This window comes from Armigeres subalbatus, chromosome 2 (assembly GCF_024139115.2).
Source record: "Armigeres subalbatus isolate Guangzhou_Male chromosome 2, GZ_Asu_2, whole genome shotgun sequence".
Lineage (NCBI taxonomy): Eukaryota > Metazoa > Arthropoda > Insecta > Diptera > Culicidae > Armigeres > Armigeres subalbatus.
In genome coordinates this window covers 197,311,199-197,333,783 of record NC_085140.1, presented here as the reverse complement: position 1 = coordinate 197,333,783, position 22,585 = coordinate 197,311,199, and the positions used below count along the sequence as shown (strand labels likewise).

The window sequence follows — 22,585 nt, the reverse complement described above, 5'->3', positions numbered from 1 at the left end:
TATTTGGTAAATTTAATTTTTGGTGACTTGGTTCAAGTTGATAGTGTAACATATATGTATGGGAAAATTAAATTTAACTAAATTTTGTATCGGGAAAGATTCGGAAAGAACTGATATGATGCATTGAAATATATATTTTGTCACTTAACAGTGGTTAGTTTGGCGAATTGTGCCTTGCTGCACCAAAGCGGGAAATTTACTGTTTCAAGGTTAGAATTAAGACGCTGCTGTGATCCTAAGTCTTGGGCTTCCGTAAGTCTTTGGATAGCATAGCATATGTCGGATAACTATTTAAATTTCAAAATGAATTCAGCGTTACAAAATTACTGTTGCTAAATTTTAAGCGCAATCGTAGGTTTAGTCGAGCATTTGTATGGGGGACCACCACTGCGCGACGGCACATTGCCATTCCTTCTTTTAGGCGCATTCGAACGGGAAAGCGTTGAACGTGTTAAACAAAGCACGATGCTTTTGAAATTGCTATATGACGACTGAGGAGTATTTACAGGCTGTTATATAGGGTATTTGTCCTTTTCTTTGCGCTTGATAGCAATAAGACATGAGAAAAGTTATGTCTAACGTTTAGCAGAGAAGAGGATTTTTAATTATTGAACGGATATCCTATCGTAAAAAGGTCATCCCAAATTACTATTTAGTAATTTGCATAGGGCACCCGTAACCTGAGGGGTTCTTATTGATACTTCCCATTATTATACACATATGTGTCTACTAGTTTGGATGTAATTATGCAATTATACCAATATAATTTTGCATTAACATCCTCAAATCAATAGTGAATCTACTTTTATCTCAATTAAAGTAACAGCGTATCCAAGCGATTTCAATAGTTTATCTATTAGAGCATCATTACTGGGCGCGAGTGTTTTGATCATCCTCGCAACGCTGTCATTTTAGTTTAGTCACTCTTTTTCGCATTGGTCACTATTTTCGGTTATCATTTTGGTGGCTGCATTCCGTACACATGACGTTTAATAGTTCATCAAATAGCAGCGCTACCAAATTTGATCACCTGTCCGCTGCGCTACTGTTTTAGCAGCGCGTTTAGTAGCGACCTGAAAAGTGTCAATTAATGATACTGCGCTGCCAAACGGCTTATACTCACCACCGGCAATCTTGCTCTAAGTTAATGTATTGAAACTGTATATTTCAATAACCAACGGTAAAAGCTAATATTTTCTTTTCTCGATCCATTAATACTTCCAGTATAGGAATCGGTACCCTAGCAGGATAAACTCTGATGCTTATAGAGGTAATGAATATATGCCCAATTCGATGATTTATATTTGTATGTATCTTGTCGCATACTATGTGTATTGATGGTGCTGTGGTGTAGTAGCCGCTTCCCGATCAAGAGATCACGAGTTCGAGTCCAGATTGGGACATTTTGCTTTTTTTTTGCACGTAAAAACAGTTTTTTGGCCATAACTCCGAAACGCAAAGTTCAATCGATCTAATTTTAAATAGGAACCAATGGGACTGCATTCCGCGTCGAATGCAACTTGTTGCGAGCAAATCGGATAATGATAAATGCCCAAAAACGTGTCTCACATTTTTGTACACATACACACACACACACACACATACATACACACATACAGACATCACCTCAATTCGTCGAGCTGAGTCGATTGGTATATAACACTATGGGTCTCTGAGCCTTCTATAAAAAGTTCGGTTTTGGAGCAGTTCTATAGCCTTTCCGTATACTTAGTATACGAGAAAGGCAAAAATGTTTTCTCTGTTAAACGAAACATTGGTTTCTGTTTGGATCGGTAGTCGGCACAAAAGGATCGTGCTTATATAACGATTGCATGACACATGTCAAAATGTCCATATCTGTTATCTGTCAAATGTTACGTCGGAATACCAGCAACCGACCACCTTCCCCTACTTCAATCAGCCCAATCAGGGTGAAAGGTCGCTTAGCCACTAGGCCGAAAGTGGTTTGGCCGAATACACCATTCGACCAAACAAACAATTAGGCCGAAAGTCACTTGGTTATTTGGCCGAATAATCATTCTGCCAAATAGTTTATTTAACCGAAAATGTCATTTGGCCGAACAGGTCTTTTGGTCGAAAACGTCGTTCGGCATAAATGGTAGTTTGACAGAAAGGGTTATTGTAAAAAATGAGAAATGAGAAAAAAGAAGCCAGAGTGAGGCTTTTCACTTGTCACTTCGCACTTCTTGATTTCACAGTAAGCCAGTGCGAAATAAGACATCTCGCTACATCTTTTTGCAAAGTGAGAAGTGAGCAATGAGGACTGAGAGATGGGAAGCGAGACGATGAAAAGCTAAATCTGTGAAGTAAGAAGTGAGGAATGATAAGTGAGAAATGATTAGTGACAAATGATGAGTGAAAAGTGAAACGTCTCACTTCAAATTTCTCACTTCACAAATCTCACTGTAAAAAGAGAGAAGAGTGGAATGAGAAGTGAGACACCCCACTTTTCACTCATTATTTTACATTTATTACTTCTCACTGCGAAAAGTAAGAAATGCGAAATGAGAAGTAAGAAATAATGAATGAGGAGTGAGACGACTCACATCTCACTTTTCACTAATTATACCTCACTTCTCTATTCTCACTGTGAAAAGTGAGATCAGCGAAATGAGAAGTTAGACGCCTCCTTTCTAATTCATCATTTCTTGCTTCTCAATTCTCACTTCTCGCGATGAAACATGAGAATTGAGAAAAGCACCGTAAGAAGTGAGACGCACCTCTTCTCACTAATAATTTCTTAATTCTCATTTCCCACTTTTCGCAATGGGAAGTAATAAATGATAGTTGAGAAGTGAAACGTCTCACTTCTTACTTCTTACTCCTCATTTCTTGCTTCTCACTTCTCACTGCGAAAAGTGTGAATAGCAAAGTGAGAAGTGAGACAACTCTTTTCAATTCTTATTTCGTTTTTCCCGTTTTACAAAATGGCCCTTTCAGCCAAATGGTGTTCGTCCAAAGAATATTCTCGGCTATATGACCCAATCAGTCAAATGGCCATTTCTGCCAAACGATCATTTCGGCCGAACGGCACTTTCGGCCTAATGACATTCGGCCTATTGAATTTCAGCTGAGTTCGGCAAAACGTTGTCCGTTTTGGCTGAAGTTTTGCCCAGAGCTTCAGGACATCAAATAAGATGGCGGCCCATCAGTATTTGAACGCGTTTTTCGACAATTTATTTTGATGATGAATTTTGGTGGAAAAAGTTACGGTTCAGAAAAGTGTCCTCTAGTACCGGATACGATTGCATTATGCTCAATTATGACTATGTTGCTATTACATGAGTAAAGCCATCATTTAGAATAGTAATATTTTTCACTTTTTTTAAGTTGTAGATATTAAAGCATGTTAGCAGAGCTTATTTGACACTGCGGTTACATTCCTTACATTCTAATCTAAATTCTCACCTTTTTCATTGCCATCTTTATTTTTGCCTTTCTCGTATACTAAGTATACGTAAAGGCTATATGTTCACTCCAAAAACAAACTTTTTATAGAAGGCTCGGAGACCCATAGTGTTATATACCAATCGACTCAGCTCGACGAATTGAGGTGATGTCTGTGTGTGTGTGCGTGTGTGTGTGTATGTGTGTGTGTATGTGCGCACCAAAAGAGCAAAAAGTTTAGCTCACTTTTTTTGCACTTACCCTCAACCAATTTACTCGCAACAGGCTGCATTCGTCGCAGTATACTGCCCCATTGTTTCCTATTGAAAATTGGCCGGATCGGACTATGGGCTTGGAAGTTATGGCCAAAATACTTTTTCTCATAAAAAAGCGCGTAAAAAAGTCTAGCTCACTATTAATGCACTTACCCTAAACGGATTCCCTCACAACAGGCTGCATTCGACGCAGTATCTTACTCCATTGCTTCCTATTGAAAATTGGACGGATCGGACAATGGGTTTGGTAGTTATGGCCAAAATACTTTTTCTCATAAAAAAGCGCGTAAAAAAGTCTAGCTCATTTTTAATGCACTTACCCTGAACGGATTCCCTCACAACAGGCTGCATTCGACGCAGTATACTGCCCCATTGTTTCCTATTGAAAATTGGATGGATCGGACAATAGGCTTGGTAGTTATGGCCAAAATACTATTTTTTACCTCACGAGAAAGGCATCATCACCGCTAGGTGGATTAATCTGGGTTTTTTTTTACAATGTTGCGAAAACTTATATGTGAATATCTAGGAACTTTTTTCAAATAGGCCTAACTGTATTTGACCTTGAAATTTGAATCGACTCATACTCTGTCTATTCACCAAATTTCGTTCAACTGACGTTACTACCGGATAGTCGGCAATCTATTCATTCTGTTGAGTACATTAGTTGACCAAAATAGTTTGAATTAAGAGCACAATCGCCGTTCCAAAAATCAAGGTCAGAATCAATTACGCCCATTTGAAAAAAGTTCCTAGATATGTACATTATGCGGAAGATATTGGTTTAAAAAATGTATTGGAGGTAACCACTTTCCCTTCGATCGGACGGGAACCCACGACCCTACAGTTGTTGCTGCTTATTTCTGTGGCTTTCTGATATCTTAACAAAAAGCAACATTAAAATTGAAGTAAGTTTAACAAAACAGCTGTACAGAATGTCTATTTAGCCACATGAAAAATCTCACTGTCCGAACCTGATACCGAAATTGATTTTTCCTCACAATTACATACATGCTATATTTTACAAATTATGATCGTCATTCAAAATATGGTTAAAACCGACCATCTCCACATAATGAGAATGTTTTCGATCGATTCTAATATTGCTGATTCAAACCTTCTAAATTAAGATGACACGTCAAAAACAAATTTAACAACGCAACATGAACATCTGATATAAAGGTAAAGAACTTTAAAAAAGCTTCCTTTTTTACTGCATAAAATGGCGGAGGTCCATCTGCAAGTGTCAAGGTACTGAGAGGTGTCCGGCACTGAGGGTTCTCCCCCTACTTCCAATACTTTCCAGCCTTTTCTGTCAAAATTAATAAAGAGCGGGTCTCCCAGAAATCATGATTTTTCCAGATTTGAATATTGTATTGTTCTTCCAATACTTTCCAGCCTTTTCTGTCAAAATTAATAAAGAGCGGGTCTCCCAGAAATCATGATTTTTCCCGATTTGAATATTGTATTTTTTGATTTTCCAGAGATTTTGCAAATGCTATCTATATGTCATCATTTGCCTAACTTTTAAAAATTTCCTAAGCAAAAATTTTGGCAATTTTTGACAGAATGTTTCCAAAATACAGCGATTTTAAGATAAAATATATTTGATATTTTACATTTTTAATCGTTCAAAAATCACCACTGGTGCTGTGAAATATTATGTCCGACAGAATCCGACTAAACATAAACGTGGAGTGGAATAGTCACTTTCTGATCTGATCTGAAACCCATCTTGCCGCGTGTCAAACTTCATGATTTTGTAAAGCATGCTTAATTAAACCTTTTTGTATGCCCCATAGTTGATGTTGAGGACGTTCCACGGCATTCCAGGAACCACGTTGACATATTACCAGAAACGTTAGTTACTGATATTCCTTAGAAAATATAACCACAACGTTTCTGAGCCGCCCACTTTTTATATGACCTGGAACACATCTTGCGATATGCAACATGCAACATAATTTTTCCGCAAGACATATTCTTTCAATTGAGTGATGTTGGGCACGTTTTTGCGGTATTCCAGCTACTAATTCCAACTAGTCCAACTAGTTTATTAATAAAAAATTGAGTTCACTCAACATAAAATCCACAGAAAATTGAAGAAAATTCTGAAGGTGTAAGTTATTAATAATCTGTGGAAATGCCGAAAAATTGATAAAATATAAACTCGTAAAACCGACCCAAGTATATAAAGAAAATTGCAGCTTAAAATTACCAGTTATTTAATTAATTAATTTCTTTGTTTCTGTTTCATCTCTATTAATGCAGCACAGCTATGAATAATAAAAGTACAAATTAAGCATATAATAATATTTCACAATAAAATCAAAAATGGATGAGTACACAACCCGTATATGACATGAGTCGGGACCATCATCATAATAAACATAAAAGTGTTGCTATTCACTAGAAGAGAACGAAGAACCAGCGTGTAAATATGTACGCACGACCTTGTACTTCTGCATGAAAATGAAGGTTACGGTGCTTCTCTGATTGGAAAGATAAGTCTCCCCTCATGCCATTCAACTTGTAAACACCTACCACAAACTAATGCTAGACGAGACAACCGGTGGATACCTCAGCGACCACTTCCAACTGGTGGTGGAAACAGTTTTTGATAGAGCAAAGCAAACACCCACCGTTGTACACAATAGACCCAATACCACTTTGTATTCGCGGATCTCACTCCATCGAATCATGTGCGTCGTCGCCGTCTGCTGACCGGCCACCGAGCGAATCGGCCTGAACTTTCGATTTCGACGTCCGTCATGCGTGCCATGTGGGGCTCTTCCCTTGCTTACGCGGGCCAACAGTATTTGACTGACTTGACCATCTCCCGTCAAACCCACCGCACGATACCCCGCCGAATGGAAAATGGTACGGTTTAATTACCCCCGAGATGTCTCAATGACACTGAAGCGTTGCTCACTAACGTAGGGTGGGATTTGGTGAGTCGAGTGGAAAATTAACCTAAGTCGAACAGAAAATACGTTAAACTTGGCACTTGACATTGGCATGCGTAAGGACGATGAGCCGTTATGGAAAAAAGTGAATGTATGTGACAAGAGTTTAGGAAATGATCAAACTTAATTGAGTGGAGTTTTAAAAATCGATTAGCACTAATTTTCCGTTTCCTCTAGACGATTGCCAGATGATTTATTACGTCATTAGAAATCATTCTTTCGTGAAGAAGTGAAGGCAAGTGATATTAAGGCCAATAGGGTCGCTCATCCTTCTTTTCCTTTCACATTCTTCAGTGCAGGTTATTTCTTAATTAAGTCGTTAAGATGGCAAATACTCGAAATTTAAATATGTGAAATTGAAATTACGTGTTAAGAGTAGAAAGTTTCAAATTTTAATCTTAAGCAGATTTGAGTAGCGTTATCCAGTGTCTCTAAAGTAGCATTCAATATCGGAATAACAGGCCAAAACTGGATTGCAGTAGTTAACTCAATATAAGGGTAAGGGGGAGACACTCCTTCTTCTTCATTGGCATTACATCTCCCATTGAGACAGCTTAGTGTTCATTCAGCACTTCCACAGTTATTAACTACGAGGTTTCTAAGCCAAGTTATAATTTTTGTATTCGTATATCATGACCATGAGGCTAAGACGATGATACTTTTATGCCCAGAGGAGTCGAGACAATTTTCAAATGTTCTGATTTTTTTTAAATTAATTTCCAAATGATTGTTTTAGTTATTTAGTTCAGGAACCTTCAGAACCAATATTTAATGGGGGGAAGGACCGTTTGGCCGAATCCCGTTCGGCCGAATGCCACTAGGCCGAAAGTTGTTTGGCCGAATATACCATTTGGCCGAAAAGACCATTTGCCCGAAAGTCATTTGGCCGAAAGGGTCGTTTGGCCGAAAGGGTCATTTGGCCGAAAGGGTCATTAGGCCAAAATGATATGGAGCTGATAAGAGAGTTCCAGCTCTCCTAAGGATTTCAGAAGAGATTTCGAGCGATTCCGGTTACTGAGATAACAACCGAAATCATACGTACGTCCTCCAGGTGTCACATCTGCTTCAACTCCTTCGCCAAGTCGTGGTTGGAGAAAGTTGTTTGGACATTATGGTCTAGTGATATAGCAATGACGATGAGGGTTACCTGCTTCATCATTTTGTCGTAGACCACAATATCGGGCCGATTGGCACGAATGAGGACAACCGTTGAGATCTCGCGATCCCAGTACAGCTTCACGAAACTATTTTCCAGAACCGGGTTAAGCACATATTTGTAGTACACGACAAACTGTATAACCAAGTTGTGCTTTAAAGCAAGCTGTTGGTGCACAATCTTATCAATCAGTTATCAAGCCGGCTTCGTGGACGGTCGCTCGACAACGGACCAGATCTTTACTGTACGGCAAATCCTTCAAAAATGCCGTGAATACCAGGTCCCAACGCTAATTGATTTCAAGGCGGCATACAATTTAGGGCGAACCCTCCAGTTCATTCGAATCGCGCCGGGGACTTAGACAAGGTGATGGACTTTCGTGCCTGTTGTTCAACATTGCGCTAGAAGGTGTCATGCGAAGAGCCGGGTGTAACATTTGCAAGAGTGGTAGAACTGTACACCCGCCTGAACGTGAAGCAACAGAAGTTGAACCGGTGATGAATGCATCAAAGATAAAGTACATGCTTGTGGACGGAACCGAGCGCGACAGGGCTCGCCTGGGAAGCAGTGTTACGATAGACGGGGATACCTTCGAGGTGATCGCGGAATTCGTCTACCTTGGATCCTTGCTAACGGCTGATAACAATTTCAGTCGTGAAATACTAAGGCGCTTCATCTGTGGAAGCAGGGACTATGTCCAAGGGCTTGATGATCCCTCCCCAGGCCATCTGCGAGTTGTGGGGCTTGCCTAGGATGTGGTGGGGTTTGACAGTGGGCCCTGTTAAATTCCTATAAAAAGCTGCATGTATCCACAAGTAGGCCCCACCAAAGCGACCGTGTGCCGCTCAAAGCGGCCAAGCCAAGTCCTGGTGTTAGGTGGGACGCTAAACAGCCCTGAAACGACGGCCCGCCGATGAGACAGGAGGTTTGCGCAGGCCCAATAAGCCGCCTGGACAACCCATAATTACGAACAATATAAGAGATAATGCGACTCGATATAATTGGCAAAGACCTAGGCGACGAATAAAGTATCACGATTGGAAGCTTAGAACATGGAACTGCAAGTCGCTAAGTTTCGCAGGTTGCGACAGGATGATCTACGATGAATTACATCCCCGCAACTTCGACGTCGTGGCGCTGCAGGAGATTTGCTGGACAGGACAGAAAGTGTGGAAAAGCGGGAATCAAGCGGCTACCTTCTACCAAAGCTGTGACACCACCAACGAGCTGGGAACCGGCTTCATAGTGCTGGGTAAAATGCGCCATCGTGTGATAGGGTGGCAGCCAATCAACGCAAGGATGTGCAAGATGAGGATTAAAGGCCGTTTCTTCAACTATAGCATCATCAACGTGCACTGCCCACACGAAGGGAGACCCGACGACGAGAAAGAAGCGTTCTACGCACAGCTGGAGCAGACATACGATGGATGCCCACTGCGGGACGTCAAAATCGTCATCGGTAACATGAACGCACAGGTAGGAAGGGAGGAAATGAATAGACCGGTCATCGGACCAGAATGACACACCGTATCGAATGACAACGGCCAACGATGCATAAACTTCGCAGCCTCCCGCGGAATGGTAGTCCGAAGCACCTTCTTTCCCCGCAAAAATATCCACAAGGCCACATAGAGATCACCTAACCAAGAAACGGAAAACCAAATCGACCACGTTCTAATCAAAGGTAAATTCTTCTCCGACATCACGAACGTCCGCACTTACCGCAGTGCGAATATTGAATCCGACCACTACCTCGTTGCAATATGCCTGCGCTCAAAACTCTCGACGGTGTACAACACGCGTCGAAGTCGGACGGCGCGGCTTAACATTGGGCGGCTACAAGATGGTAGACTAGCCCAAGAATACGCGCAGCAGCTGGAAGTGGCACTCCCAACGGAAGAGCAGCTAGACGCAGCGTCTCTTGAAGATGGCTGGAGAGATATTCGATCCGCCATTGGTAGCACCGCAACCACTGCACTTGGCACGGTGCCCCCGGATCAAAGAAACGACTGGTATGACGGTGATGGACCTTGGAGAACGCGCGCAGGACAGAATTTTACCGGCTCCGGATCTCCAAGAAATCCAGGAGGAGATTGGCCGGCTGAAGAACAACAAAGCCCCTGGGGTTGACCAACTACCAGGAGAGCTATTTGAACACGGTGGTGAGGCACTGGATAGAGCGCTGCACTGGGTCATTACCAAGATTTGGGAGGAGGAAGTTTTTTCGCAGGAGTGGATGGAAGGTGTCGTGTGTCCCATCTACAAAAAGGGTGATAGGCTGGATTGTAGCAACTACCGCGCAATCACATTGCTGGATGCCGCCTACAAAGTACTCTCCCAAATTTTATGCCGTCGACTAGCACCAAATTCAAGGGAGTTCGTGGGGCAGTACCAGGCGGGTTTTATGGGCGAACGCTCCACCACGGACCAGGTGTTCGCCATTCGCCAAGTACTGCAGAAATGCCGCGAATACAACGTGCCCACACATCATCTATTCATCGACTTCATAGCCGCATATGATACAATTGATCAGGGTCAGCTATTGCAGCTAATGCACGAACATAGATTTCCGGATAAACTAACACGGTTGATCAAAGCGACGATGGATCGGGTGATGTGCGTAGTTCGATTTTCAGGGGCATTCTCGAATCCCTTCGAAACCCGCAGAGGGTTACGGCAAGGTGATGGGTTTTCGTGTCTGATATTCAACATCGCTTTGGAAGGGGTAATACGAAGAGCAGGGATTAACACGAGTGGTACAATTTTCAATAAGTCCGTCCAGCTATTTGGCTTCGCCGACGACATAGATATTATGGCACATAACTTTGAGAAGATGGGGGAAGCCTACATCAGACTGAAGAGGGAAGCCAAGCGGATCAGACTAGTCATCAACACGTCAAAGACGAAATACATGATAGGAAGAGGTTCAAGAGAAGAAAATGTGAGCCACCCATCGCGAGTTTGCATCGGTGGTGACGAAATTGAGGTGGTAGAAGAATTTGTGTACTTGGGCTCACTGGTGACTGCCGAAAATGATACCAGCAGAGAAATTCGGAGACGCATAGTGGCTGGAAATCGTACGTACTTTGGACTCCGCAAGACGCTCCGATCGAATAGAGTTCGCCACCGTACCAAACTGACAATCTACAAAGCGCTCATTGGACCGATAGTTCTCTACGAACACGAGACCTGGACGATGCTCGTGGAAGACCAACGCGCACTTGGAGTTTTGAAAGAAAAGTGCTGCGTACCATCTATGGTGGGGTGCAGATGGCGGACGGTACGTGGAGGAGGCGAATGAACCACGAGTTGCATCAGCTGTTGGGAGAACCATCCATCGTTCACACCGCGAAAATCGGACGACTGCGGTGGGCCGGGCACGTAGCCAGAATGTCGGAAAGTAACCCGGTGAAAATGGTTCTCGACAACGATCCGACGGGCACAAGAAGGCGAGGTGCGCAGCGGGCAAGGTGGATCGATTATGTGGAAGATGACTTGCGGACCCTTCGTAGACTGCGTGGTTGGCGACGTGTAGCCATGGACCGAGACGAATGGAGAAGACTCTTATATACCGCACAGGCCACTTCGGCCTTAGTCTGAATAAATAATTTATTTATTTATTTATTTTATTTCGTCAACCAACGTAGACTAGTACATATACATATACATGTTAGTTTTGTAATGCTATAGTATAATTAAATAATAGGTTTTTTTAGTAAAGTGATGTATAATTTTGATTTTGAATTTATATTGCTGAATTTGTAATGTTTGTTCTTTGGAAATACTGTCTAATGTTATGCCGAGACATTGTTAAGTCAATAGTTTCGCAGTGTTGATTGTAAACGGCCATCATTCGGTTGAGAGGCCCAAATTTGGCGTAATTTGTTCGGCAGTGGTTGGTTAAAAATAATGTTCTATGTCGAAGTAGCCGAGAAGGTATGTAAAAGTTAAATTTCGATAAAATTTCAGTTGAATCAACACGTTGAGAAACTATATCGTTAACAAATGAAACCGTTGCACATTCTCGACGCTCTTTCAAAGTTTGTATATTTATAAGCATGCAACGTGCTTCATAAGATGGAAGAGGAAATGACGTCCAACCTAATTTACGAAGAGCGTATAATAGAAATTGTTTTTGTACTTACTCTATTCTTTCTTCATGTGTGGTTGTATAAGGCGACCATACAATGCTACAATATTCCAGTATAGATCGTACATATGAAATATATAGTGTTTTGATTGTGTAGGGATCCTGAAAGTTGAAGCAAAGACGCTTGATAAAGCCTAGCATATTATTAGCTTTGTGGATGATTGTGTTATAGTGATCAACAAGAGTTAGTTTCGAATCTAAAATCACTCCTAAATCCCTAACTCTTTCGTGTCTTTCTACAGTATTGTTCCCTAATACAATTTGTGTATTTGGTGTTATTCTTTTCTGCTGAATGATATTATGTTGCATTTCTTAACATTCAGTTGCAATAGGCTTTTTCTGCACCATGTATAGAACATGTGTATTTCATTTTGGAATATGATTATATCGTCTTCATTTTTATTTCCATAAATAGCTTTATGTCATCGGCATAAATTAAAATCTTTATATTTTTGAGAATAAAGGTAATGTCATTTTACATATAATATAAATAAAAGAGGGCCAAGATGAGAGCCTTGTGGAACTCCTGAAGTGACTTGAATGGGATTGGATTTCTTTCCGTTAAATTTTATTATTTGTTGCCGGTCTGTGAGATAAGATTCAAGCCATCTAAGGAGTCCTGGCTCAATTCCAATTTTTTGTAATTTGAAGAGTAACATTGGAATGTCAATACGATCAAACGCCTTGCTAAAGTCAGTGTATAGAGCTTCCACGTAGTTACCATTATCCATTGCATTAAGAGAATAGTCAATGAATTCTATTAAATTTGTAGCGGTAGAGCGACCTTTGAAAAATCCATGCTGCTTATTCGTAATTCTGTTTTTAAGTTGTGAAAATAATTTTCATTGATAATGGATTCAAAAGTTTGGGAATGCAAGAGATAATGGCTATTCCACGGTAATTACGAATGTCAGATTTTTGCCTGATTTGAAGATAGGCATAAGATTGGAGCTTTTCCATACTCTGGGAAAATTTCCGGTTTCCAGTGACAATTTGAAGAGCCAAAACAAAGATGCCGTCAGCTCTTTAGCCACACTCTTCATAAATATCGGTGGAATACCGTCAGGGCCAGGGCCTTTAGATGCATCTAAGTTTTAAAAAGCGTTTAGAATATCATATACCATGAGCTGATTAACACCGATCCCTATAGAGAATTCTGGTATAGGCGCAAAAAAATAAGGTCGCGATCTTGTTTCGAAAAAGTAGTTTATATTTCTTGGAAGAAATCTCCAAAGAGATTACAGATGTCTTCCGAGGAATTACCGACGCGTTCATCTAGATACATGGATGAGTGAAAATTGTCTGATTTTAATTTTGATTTTACGTAATTGAAGAAGTTCTTTGGGCATGACTTTATTTCGTTTTCTGTTTTCGTGTTGTGTTCTTCAAATGCTACATCAATTGCTAGTTTTAATTAATCGCAGATGTCTAAATATTTTCCAAATTTTCATTCGTATTGTCTAGCTTGTAAGTTTTATGTAATTTTGTTTGCGATTCTTTAAATTTTTTATTTGCCTATTGAACCAAATTGGATATTTTGAATTTCCGCTCCGTCGTTTTCTTCTTTTTGGGACCTCGTCAATAATAATATCAAAATAATGTTATAAAAGACATCAACGGAAGATTCAATATTACCTTCATTCTCTAAAATTTGCTTCCAGTTAAATCTACTTAGCTTATGTCTTATGTTGTCATAGTTTGCTTTGTTGTATTCAAGGACTTCTTCAAAGTCACAGTCGCTGGGTTTTTTATATTCATGAACGAACACAGAGTATTCGATTGCCGTGTGGAATGTTTCGTTTTTCCATAAGGGATTCAATGATTTAGTCACACAGAAATCTTCTTGAATATTGGTTAGTAGGAGATCAAGGTAACAGTTCTGTTGATTTTTAATGTGATTGATTTGGTTAAGTCCTAGGCTAGCAGTTCTGTCAAATATAAACATGAGTGTTTCATTTTCCCCAGCGACTGGAAGTAGAATTTGTTCGTTCTCTGAATCCGAAATAAAGTCAACGGTACGTTGGTTAAAGTCTCCGTAAATATGTACTTTGACTTCAGGTGGAAGTCCCGATAAAATTTCTTCTGCAGTTTTTAAAAACTTTCATAAGATAAAGTTGTTTGCGCATGTTCCGGTGGAAATACACAGAGGAGAAAACATGGGTTTCTCCTGCAATGTTAGATTTCACCCAAACATGCTCAAAGTTCTTATATTTTTTGTAGTTATTATTTCTGAATCAAAATTGCTAGAGATTGCGATTAGAACTCCACCGCCAGACTTTTTTTTTGATTCTAAGAAATCGCGATCGTCCCTGAATACGTTAAAGCTGCTTCCAAAAAGTTCTTCACTCTTCACGCTTTCATCCCAGCTGGTTTCAGTTGCCAAAATAACCGAGAAGGACGAGCTTAAGATGTTATTATGAATTTCCTTCATTTTAGCTGGGCTTTTCATGCGATTGAAATTTTGACAGTAAATCAAAACTTCAGTGGCATTCTGTTTTGATGAAGAACTTGTTGGAAGCACGCTGGTTGTTAAAATATTTACCCCGTTGGTCGATAAGATAGTGCTATTTTCTTCAGCCGAAGAAGGCGTCCTTACTTGCGAAAATTTCCGGGGGAAGGAGAGTGGTACCTCGTTGTGCTCTCCCGTAGTTGCTGCAGGCGATGTGTCCGCTCGCTGGACAGGTATTGTCGGTATGACTGTAGATCAGCTGCAGCTTCTGTTGGCCCAATTCCGTATTCCTGATGTACTTGGATGAATATTTGATGTAGATGTTCTGGTGCAGTCGGCAGTCCTTCAGATGCAAGGAGCATCCTGATGCTCGTTGGAGTCATTCCCTCGACGCATACATTAGCAGACTGGTCCTTCATGTATGCCAAAAACAACCGGACAACCTTCATAATCCTCGGGTCACGTAGTCTGGCTTTAAGGAAACGGCCGTCTCCTTCGGTGGATTGCTGAGTCAGACGGACGATGGGTGGTCTCATCGGATCTAACTCAAATTGGCTGTCAGGATTCGGTAGTTGTGTTTCCTGTTGTTGTTGTTGTTGCTGATATATTTGGTGTTGTTGATGATTTTGTTCTTGTTGTTGTCGTAGATGCTGTTGTTGTTGTTGCTGGTGCCGTTGCTGAAGGCTTTGCAGATTTCCGATATTTGGTTCACTCTGTTGGTTGAGGATTGGTGGAGGTGTGGGTTTTGTTTTTTTGGCCGGGTTTATCGTTTCACCTTTTTTGAAATTGATGAACGATTTTGCAGCAGGAGCAGAGAGAGCTGCAATTGGGTGGTCTGTAGATGCTGGGGTCCGGAAAATTGATGCTTTGCCATTACGAGCAGCTGTTTGTCTGTAGATTTGTTGTTATTGTTGTTGTTTTTGCTGGTGTAGGAAGTTGTAACGTTGTTTTTGCTTCTTATTGGTGGAGCTTTTTGTTTATGATGTCTTTTACTGTTAGTCGCCTTTTCAGTCAATGGATTATTGGTGAGGGTGAGGGTGGGCGAAATTTTCTGCCGGGCAGGAGATGGGTTTGGTTGGTGCTGTTTTACTTTGATGTTGAGTGGAGATTGTGGATTGTGAGCCCCAGCAACTAAATTATTTTCAGTGGAGTTTTTGTCTTGGGATTCCTCTGCTAGTTCATCCGCCAAAGTCTTGTTTGCGAGCGTTGAGATTTTGTCAGTACTGCAGTCAATATTGGAAATAGCAGCAGAAACTGACCTGACCTCCTCTAAAAGGCAAAATAATTCCTTTTATAGTTTTAACCCTTATTTGCTGAAAGACGTTCAGTTACGACCCTTTGCACTACTCTCCAACAACAGCCAAAAACAAACCTTTATTTACATTTACATGGATTAAAATCTTTTTTCGTCGAGTCAAGTACAAGACATTCAATACGGCCTTACTGTTAAGGTCGAAATACATATCTGTTAAAGTAACAATCAAGTGGTGGAACTAAATGGAATAGTATAAACTTGTTTTATGACAACATTACATATTTAATTCATTGAACTAGTTCTTCATTACAAACCAGCCAAAGGTTTAATGATATGCGATTCTAATATTTAATTCTTTATATAAAATGCTGCAGTCGTTCTAGTTCTATTATCTATCGTATATCGAGAAATTTCTCTAAATTTCACATGCAATTTTTTAATCCAGGCACTGTAGTTTTAATAGAATTTCCTTTCTTGCTTCTTTCTATCCAGAAATATGATAATACGTCTAATATATACAACAAGCACTCGAAATTAAAAGCATCCAATTCCACATTTCGTATGTCAGCTGAATGTTGCGAGTTGATTTATTTGGTTCAATGTCATCGCAAAAGGCACCGCGTTTCCTTCCAACCGGTCAAAGCCGGTACGAATGCATTTAATTTTCCCTCAAGTGTGGATGCCACAAAAAAACCCACGCTTTTCAACCTGACGCAATATCCTTCTTCGACGATTGTTTAATTTAACGGTACAGCTGACACACCTTAATTCTCCAGCTGCATGCATATCTGCATAGCCGAGTGACGGTGTGAAGTGTGCCACTTCAAAGTATGAAAAACTGACTGAGGACTAATTGATTCGCATTGCCATTTACGAGCTTGTCATGCAACACCTCCAGCCCACTTACCCACAGCAATGAGCACAAATGTTATACTTTTCTCATTAGAGCAAATACGGTGCCTGATCCTAATCGCGGTATTAATGATGGCTTACGAATTCCAGGTGGTCTATGTTTCGGACACTGCCGGTTACATCCCCCTGACGTCCCTGCAAGCGGCCACTCATCAACGGTTGCCACAACCGGCCTACGGAAGTGACATTGATCCGGCTTGGCGACCGGACCCTTGGGATCGGGACTACAATCGGCGGCACCGGTTCAACAACACGAGAGTTCAGCGTATGGATCAATATTTAACGTTCATTTTTTGTTTATTACTGAGAAATTTATAACTGATGGATATTATTATTTTTCAGATATTGAAGCAGAATGTCAGGACGATTACATGAAAATAAGAATTGGTTTCAATGGCTCCTTTAGCGGATTGTTGTACTCATCGGGTGAGTGAAAAAATGACAACACATATTTCCTATGACAATGAGCAACACAAATTGTGATTAACAGAGAAAAAACTGATTATACCAAATGTCCTATTTGGCCAAATGGCCTTTTCGGCCAAATGATCTTGACATATTCGTCCGGATGACACGTTCGGCCAAATGACTTCCGGCCAGATGGGTTTCGGCCTAATGGTTTGTTCGGCTTAGTGGCATTCAGCCAAATGGCTTTCTGCCGACCCTTCCCCATCACTTCTCCATGATCGCACACAGAAGCCCCACTCGCTTTGTCTTTTTTTTCAAATAATTCTTGTTTAACCCTTGTTGCCAATATGAAATACGGCAGCCACATTTAATCCGTTATATACATCACTTTATTTATGTTCAAACATTGTTTAATGAAAACATTCTGACCAATGATGTTTATTCCATATCGCCAGGTTATGCGTACGATCCAGACTGTATGTACATCAACGGTTCCGGACGGGACTATTACGAATTCCTGATCCAGTTGAACCGATGTGGTACATTGGGAAAGAACGCTAACGGCGACGACAGTCGCAAGAATCCAACCGTAAGTACCAACATAGATTATCTGACCATGAATTAATATTTTGTTTTTTTTTTTAAGGACGAGCTCGGTGGTCTAGTGGCTACCGCTTCTGCCTTATAAGCAGGAGGTCGTGGATTCCATTCCAGGCTCGTCCCTTTCCTACTTTGTATTTCTATCTTAGTTCTTTCTGTGTTTCACGTTCTACCAAAACGATTCCTACTGTTATAACCTCCCACACAATCCCAAAACCTCCCGTGGCATCTATGAGAGGTCGTAGAGTTCTCTGCCTTTCTTAAGTAGGTGTCCAACTAACCATCCTTCCCCTTCCTCAGCATTCGCAAGGACGTGGCCAGGACAGATCTCGACTATTGGAGAGTGCATTGCTTCCATCTAAGAGATAGTGATTAGTCCCAAATCAATATCTGTGGTAAAGGATGAAAGTGATGCTACTCTCATACAATAGTCTTGACTTGTACCACCTACGAATTTGTGCGAATTGCTCAATGCTAATGCTAATGCTAATGAATTAATATTTTGTTTTTTGAATCGATTGCAGAAAAACTTTATGTGGAATACAGTAACGGTACAGTACAATCCGCTGATCGAGGAAGAGTTCGACGAGCACTTCAAAGTAACATGCGAGTATGGGTATGACTTTTGGAAAACCGTTACCTTTCCGTTTCTCGACGTTGAGTGAGTGTGCTTTTTATTCGCTATTCTACATATAATCAGACAAATTGTAATATATTGGCTTCCACGGGTTTGCCATGTTAAAATCATGTTCAAAATTCGATATACAATGAAATACAAAATAATGAAACTTCTAGAGTTGCAACCGGAAACCCCGTAGTTTTTACACTGAGCCCTCCCGAATGCTACATGGAAATACGGAATGGATATGGAACTAATGGTGCCCGGGTGACAGGTCCAGTGCGCGTGGGAGATCCTTTGACGTTGATTATCTACATGAGAAGCAAATACGACGGTTTCGACATTGTAGTGAATGATTGTTTTGCACATAACGGAGCCAATAAGAAAATTCAATTGATCGACGAGTATGGGTAAGTCGGAAGAAGTCTAATATTTCACGGCTTGACTGTCTTAACATCTGTGACAAAGGTACCTTAATAAAGCGTATTAGCAGTTATTAGGTGGGTACTATAAGACTTTCACTTCATAAGGACAGGACGAATGTTGGAAATACATTTCAGACTAGTTGACCCGGCAGACGTTGTCCTGCATAGTAGGCGAGAATGTGCATTCTGAACTGCCTATGCAAAGTTCGCATAGGAAACACAATTTTAGTTATTCACGGTTTGCTCAACTTTACTCGTAATTTTCCCATTAGGAAATATCATATAAACCCGTCGGAAACTATAACGAATGTTTCTGCTGAAGAAATGAAAAAATCCATCCAGCCGTTTTCGAGTTATGCGGATACGAACACAGACCATTTCATTTTTATATATAAGAAGAAGATGTAATCGTTCGTCTAGACGAACCTACTTGATATTATGATATATTTTCCAATGTACAGGTGCCCTGTTGACGATAAACTGATTTCGAGGTTCCGCGGTAGCTGGTCTGATGGAGGACTCTACGAAACACAAGTCTACGCCTATATGAAAACATTCAGATTCACCGGGTCTCCAGCTCTGTACATCGAATGTGATGTCCGAATGTGCCACGGACGATGTCCAGTAACTATTTTTAAACCCGTTCTGAACATTCTCACTAACATTTCTTATATTACAAAAAGCAGAACACTTATATTGTGAGATCAATAACTTTGCCATGTTATAAATTCATATTTAAGAAATTGTTGGAGAATGCGATCAGTATTACGAGAGTCTGGAAAATATGTTTTATAATATTTTTGAAATTTCTACAGAGCCAACCATGCCATTGGAGAAATCTCAAAGGAATTGCCAAGCGAGAGGTCCAGCAGGAAACCAATTCCACATTATCTGATAATATAAGCCTGTTCCAATCCTTGCGAGTTCTGCAAGAGGAAGATGATGACGAAAAAATTAAAAGGGAAGCCGCTACAGTTGCAAGTGAGTAGTTTGTGTTTAATCTAAATTCCTTATCTTTTTGCCTTTCTCGTATACTAAGTATACGGTAAAGGCTATATGATCGCTCCAAAAACAAACTTTTTATAGAAGGCCCGGAGACCCATAGTGTTATATACCAATCGACTCAGTTCGACGAATTGAGGTGATGTCTGTGTGTGTGTGTGTGTGTGTGTGTGTGTGTGTGTGTGTGTGTGTGTGTGTGTGTGTGCGCACAAAACGACGCAAAAAATGTCACTCATTTTTCGGGCACTTATCCTCAACCGATTTGCTTGCAACAAATTGCATTCGACGCAGAATCCTTTCCCATTGTTTCCTATTGAAAATTGGCCAGGTCGGACTATGGGATCGGAAGTTATGGCCAAAATACAAATTTATACGTAAAAACCGCGTACAAATTTCACTCATTTTTCGGGCACTTATCCTCAACCGATTTGCTCGCAACAAATTACATTCAACGCAGAATCCTTTCCCATTGTTTCCTATTGAAAATTGGCCAGGTCGGACTATGGGATCGGAAGTTATGGCCAAAATACAAATTTATACGTAAAAATCGCGTAAAAAATGTCACTCATGTTTCGGGAACTTATCCTCAACCGATTTGCTCGCAACAAGCTGCATTCGACGCAGAATCCTGTCCCATTGTTTCCTATTTGAAATTGGCCAGATCGGACTATGGGATCGAAGGTTATGGCCAAAATACAAATGCATACGAAAAAATCGCGTAACAAATGTCACTCATTTTTCGAGCACATATCCTTAACCGATTTGCTCGCAACAAATTGCATTCGACACAGAATCCTTTCCCATTGTTTCTTATTGGAAATTGGCCAGGTCGGACTATGGGATCGGAAGTAATGGCCAAAATACAAATTTATACGTAAAAATCGCGTAAAAAATGTCACTCATTTTTCGGGCACTTATCCTCAACCGATTTGCTCGCAACAAATTACATTCGACGCAGAATCCTGTCCCATTGTTTCCTATTGAAAATTGGCCAGGTCGGACTATGGGATCGGAAATTATGGCCAAAATACAAATTTATACGTAAAAATCGCGTAAAAAATGTCACTCATTTTTCGGGCACTTATCCTCAACCGATTTGCTCGCAACAAACTGCATTCAACGCAGAATCCTTTCCCATTGTTTCCTATTGAAAATTGGCCAGGTCGGACTATGGGATCGAAAGTTATGGCCAAATACAAATTTATACGTAAAAATCGCGTAAAAAATGTCACTCATTTTTCGGGCACTTATCCTCAACCGATTTGCTCGCAACAAAATACATTCGACGCAGAATCCTTTCACATTGTTTCCTATTGAAAATTGGCCAGGTCGGACTATGGGATCGGAAGTTATGGCCAAAATACAAATTTATACGTAAAAATCGCGTAAAAAATGTCACTCATTTTCCGGGCACTTATCCTCAACCGATTTGCTCGCAACAAATTGCATTCGACGCAGAATCCTTTCCCATTGTTTCCTATTGAAAATTGGCCAGGGCGGACTATGGGATCGGAAGTTATGGCCAAAATACAAATTTATACGTAAAATCGAGTAAAAATGTCACTAATTTTTTCGGGCACTTATCCTCAACCGATTTGCTCGCAACAAATTACATTCAACGCAGAATCCTTTCACATTGTTTCCTATTGAAAATTGGCCAGGTCGGACTATGGGATCGGAAATTATGGCCAAAATACAAATTTATACGTAAAAATCGAGTAAAAAATGTCACTATTTTTTCGGGCACTTATCCTCAACCGATTTGCTCGCAACAAGTTGCATTCGACGCAGAATCCTTTCCCATTGTTTCCTATTGAAAATTGACCAGATATGGGCTCAGAAGTTATGGCCAAAATTCCTTTTTGCCTTTCTTGTATACTAAGTATACGGTAAAGGCTATATGATCGCTCCAAAAACAAACTTTTTATAGAAGGCCCGGAGACCCATAGTGTTATATACCAATCGACTCAGTTCGACGAATGGAGGTGATGTCTGTGTGTGTGTGTGTGTGTGTGTGTGTGTGTGTGTGTGTGTGTGTGTGTGTGTGTGTGTGTGTGTGTGTGTGTGTGTGTGTGTGTGTGTGTGTGTGTGTGTGTGTGTGTGTGTGTGTGTGTGTGTGTGTGTCTGTGTGTATGTGTGTGTGTGTGTGTGTGTGCGCAAAACCACTCAAAAAATGTCACTCATTTTTCGGGCACTTACCCTCAACTGATTTGCTCGCAACAAGTTGCATTCGACGCAGAATCCTGTACCATTGTTTCCTATTTTAAATTGGCCAGATCGGACTATGGGATCAGAAGTTATGGCCAAAATACAAATTCATACGAAAAATCGCGTAAAAAATGTCACTCATTTTTCGGGCACTTATCCTCAACCGATTTGCTCGCAACAAAATGCATTCGACGCAGAATCCTGTTCCATTGTTTTCTATTTGAAATTGGCCAGATCGAACTATGGGATCAAAAGTTATGGCCAAAATACAAATTCATACGAAAAAATCGCGTAAAAAATGTCACTCATTTTTCGGGCACTTATCCTCAACCGATTTGCTCGCAACAAGTGGCATTCGACGCAGAATCCTGTCCCATTGTTTCCTATCTAAAATTGGCCAGATCGGACTATGGGATCAGAAGTTATGGCCAAAATACAAATTCATACGAAAAAATCGCGTAAGAAATGTCACTCATTTTTCGGGCACTTATCCTCAACCGATTTGCTCGCAACAAGTTGCACTCGACGCATAATCCTGTCCTATTGTTTCCTATTTGAAATTGGCCAGATCGAACTATGGGATCGAAAGTTATGGCCAAAATACAAATTCATACGAAAAAATCGCGTAAAAAATGTCACTCATTTTTCGGGCACATATCCTTAACCGATTTGCTCACAACAAGTTGCATTCGACGTAGAATCCTGTCCTGCTGTTTCCTATTGAAAATTGGCCATATCGGACTATGGGATCG

General features: G+C 40.7%; 1 protein-coding gene across 2 annotated transcripts in view; it reads left to right on the top strand.

Annotated features, from left to right (window-relative positions):
• Positions 1 to 22,585, top strand: part of LOC134211472 (uncharacterized) — a 107,275-nt gene that overhangs the window by 59,249 nt on the left and 25,441 nt on the right. For both annotated transcript variants that reach the window (XM_062688354.1, XM_062688353.1), the window contains exons 5-11: positions 16,662 to 16,836; positions 16,914 to 16,997; positions 17,435 to 17,568; positions 18,104 to 18,240; positions 18,375 to 18,608; positions 19,085 to 19,247; positions 19,439 to 19,604. In XM_062688354.1, coding sequence (XP_062544338.1) covers positions 16,662 to 16,836; positions 16,914 to 16,997; positions 17,435 to 17,568; positions 18,104 to 18,240; positions 18,375 to 18,608; positions 19,085 to 19,247; positions 19,439 to 19,604 — 1,093 coding nt within the window. The remainder of the gene's footprint in view (positions 1 to 16,661; positions 16,837 to 16,913; positions 16,998 to 17,434; positions 17,569 to 18,103; positions 18,241 to 18,374; positions 18,609 to 19,084; positions 19,248 to 19,438; positions 19,605 to 22,585) is intronic.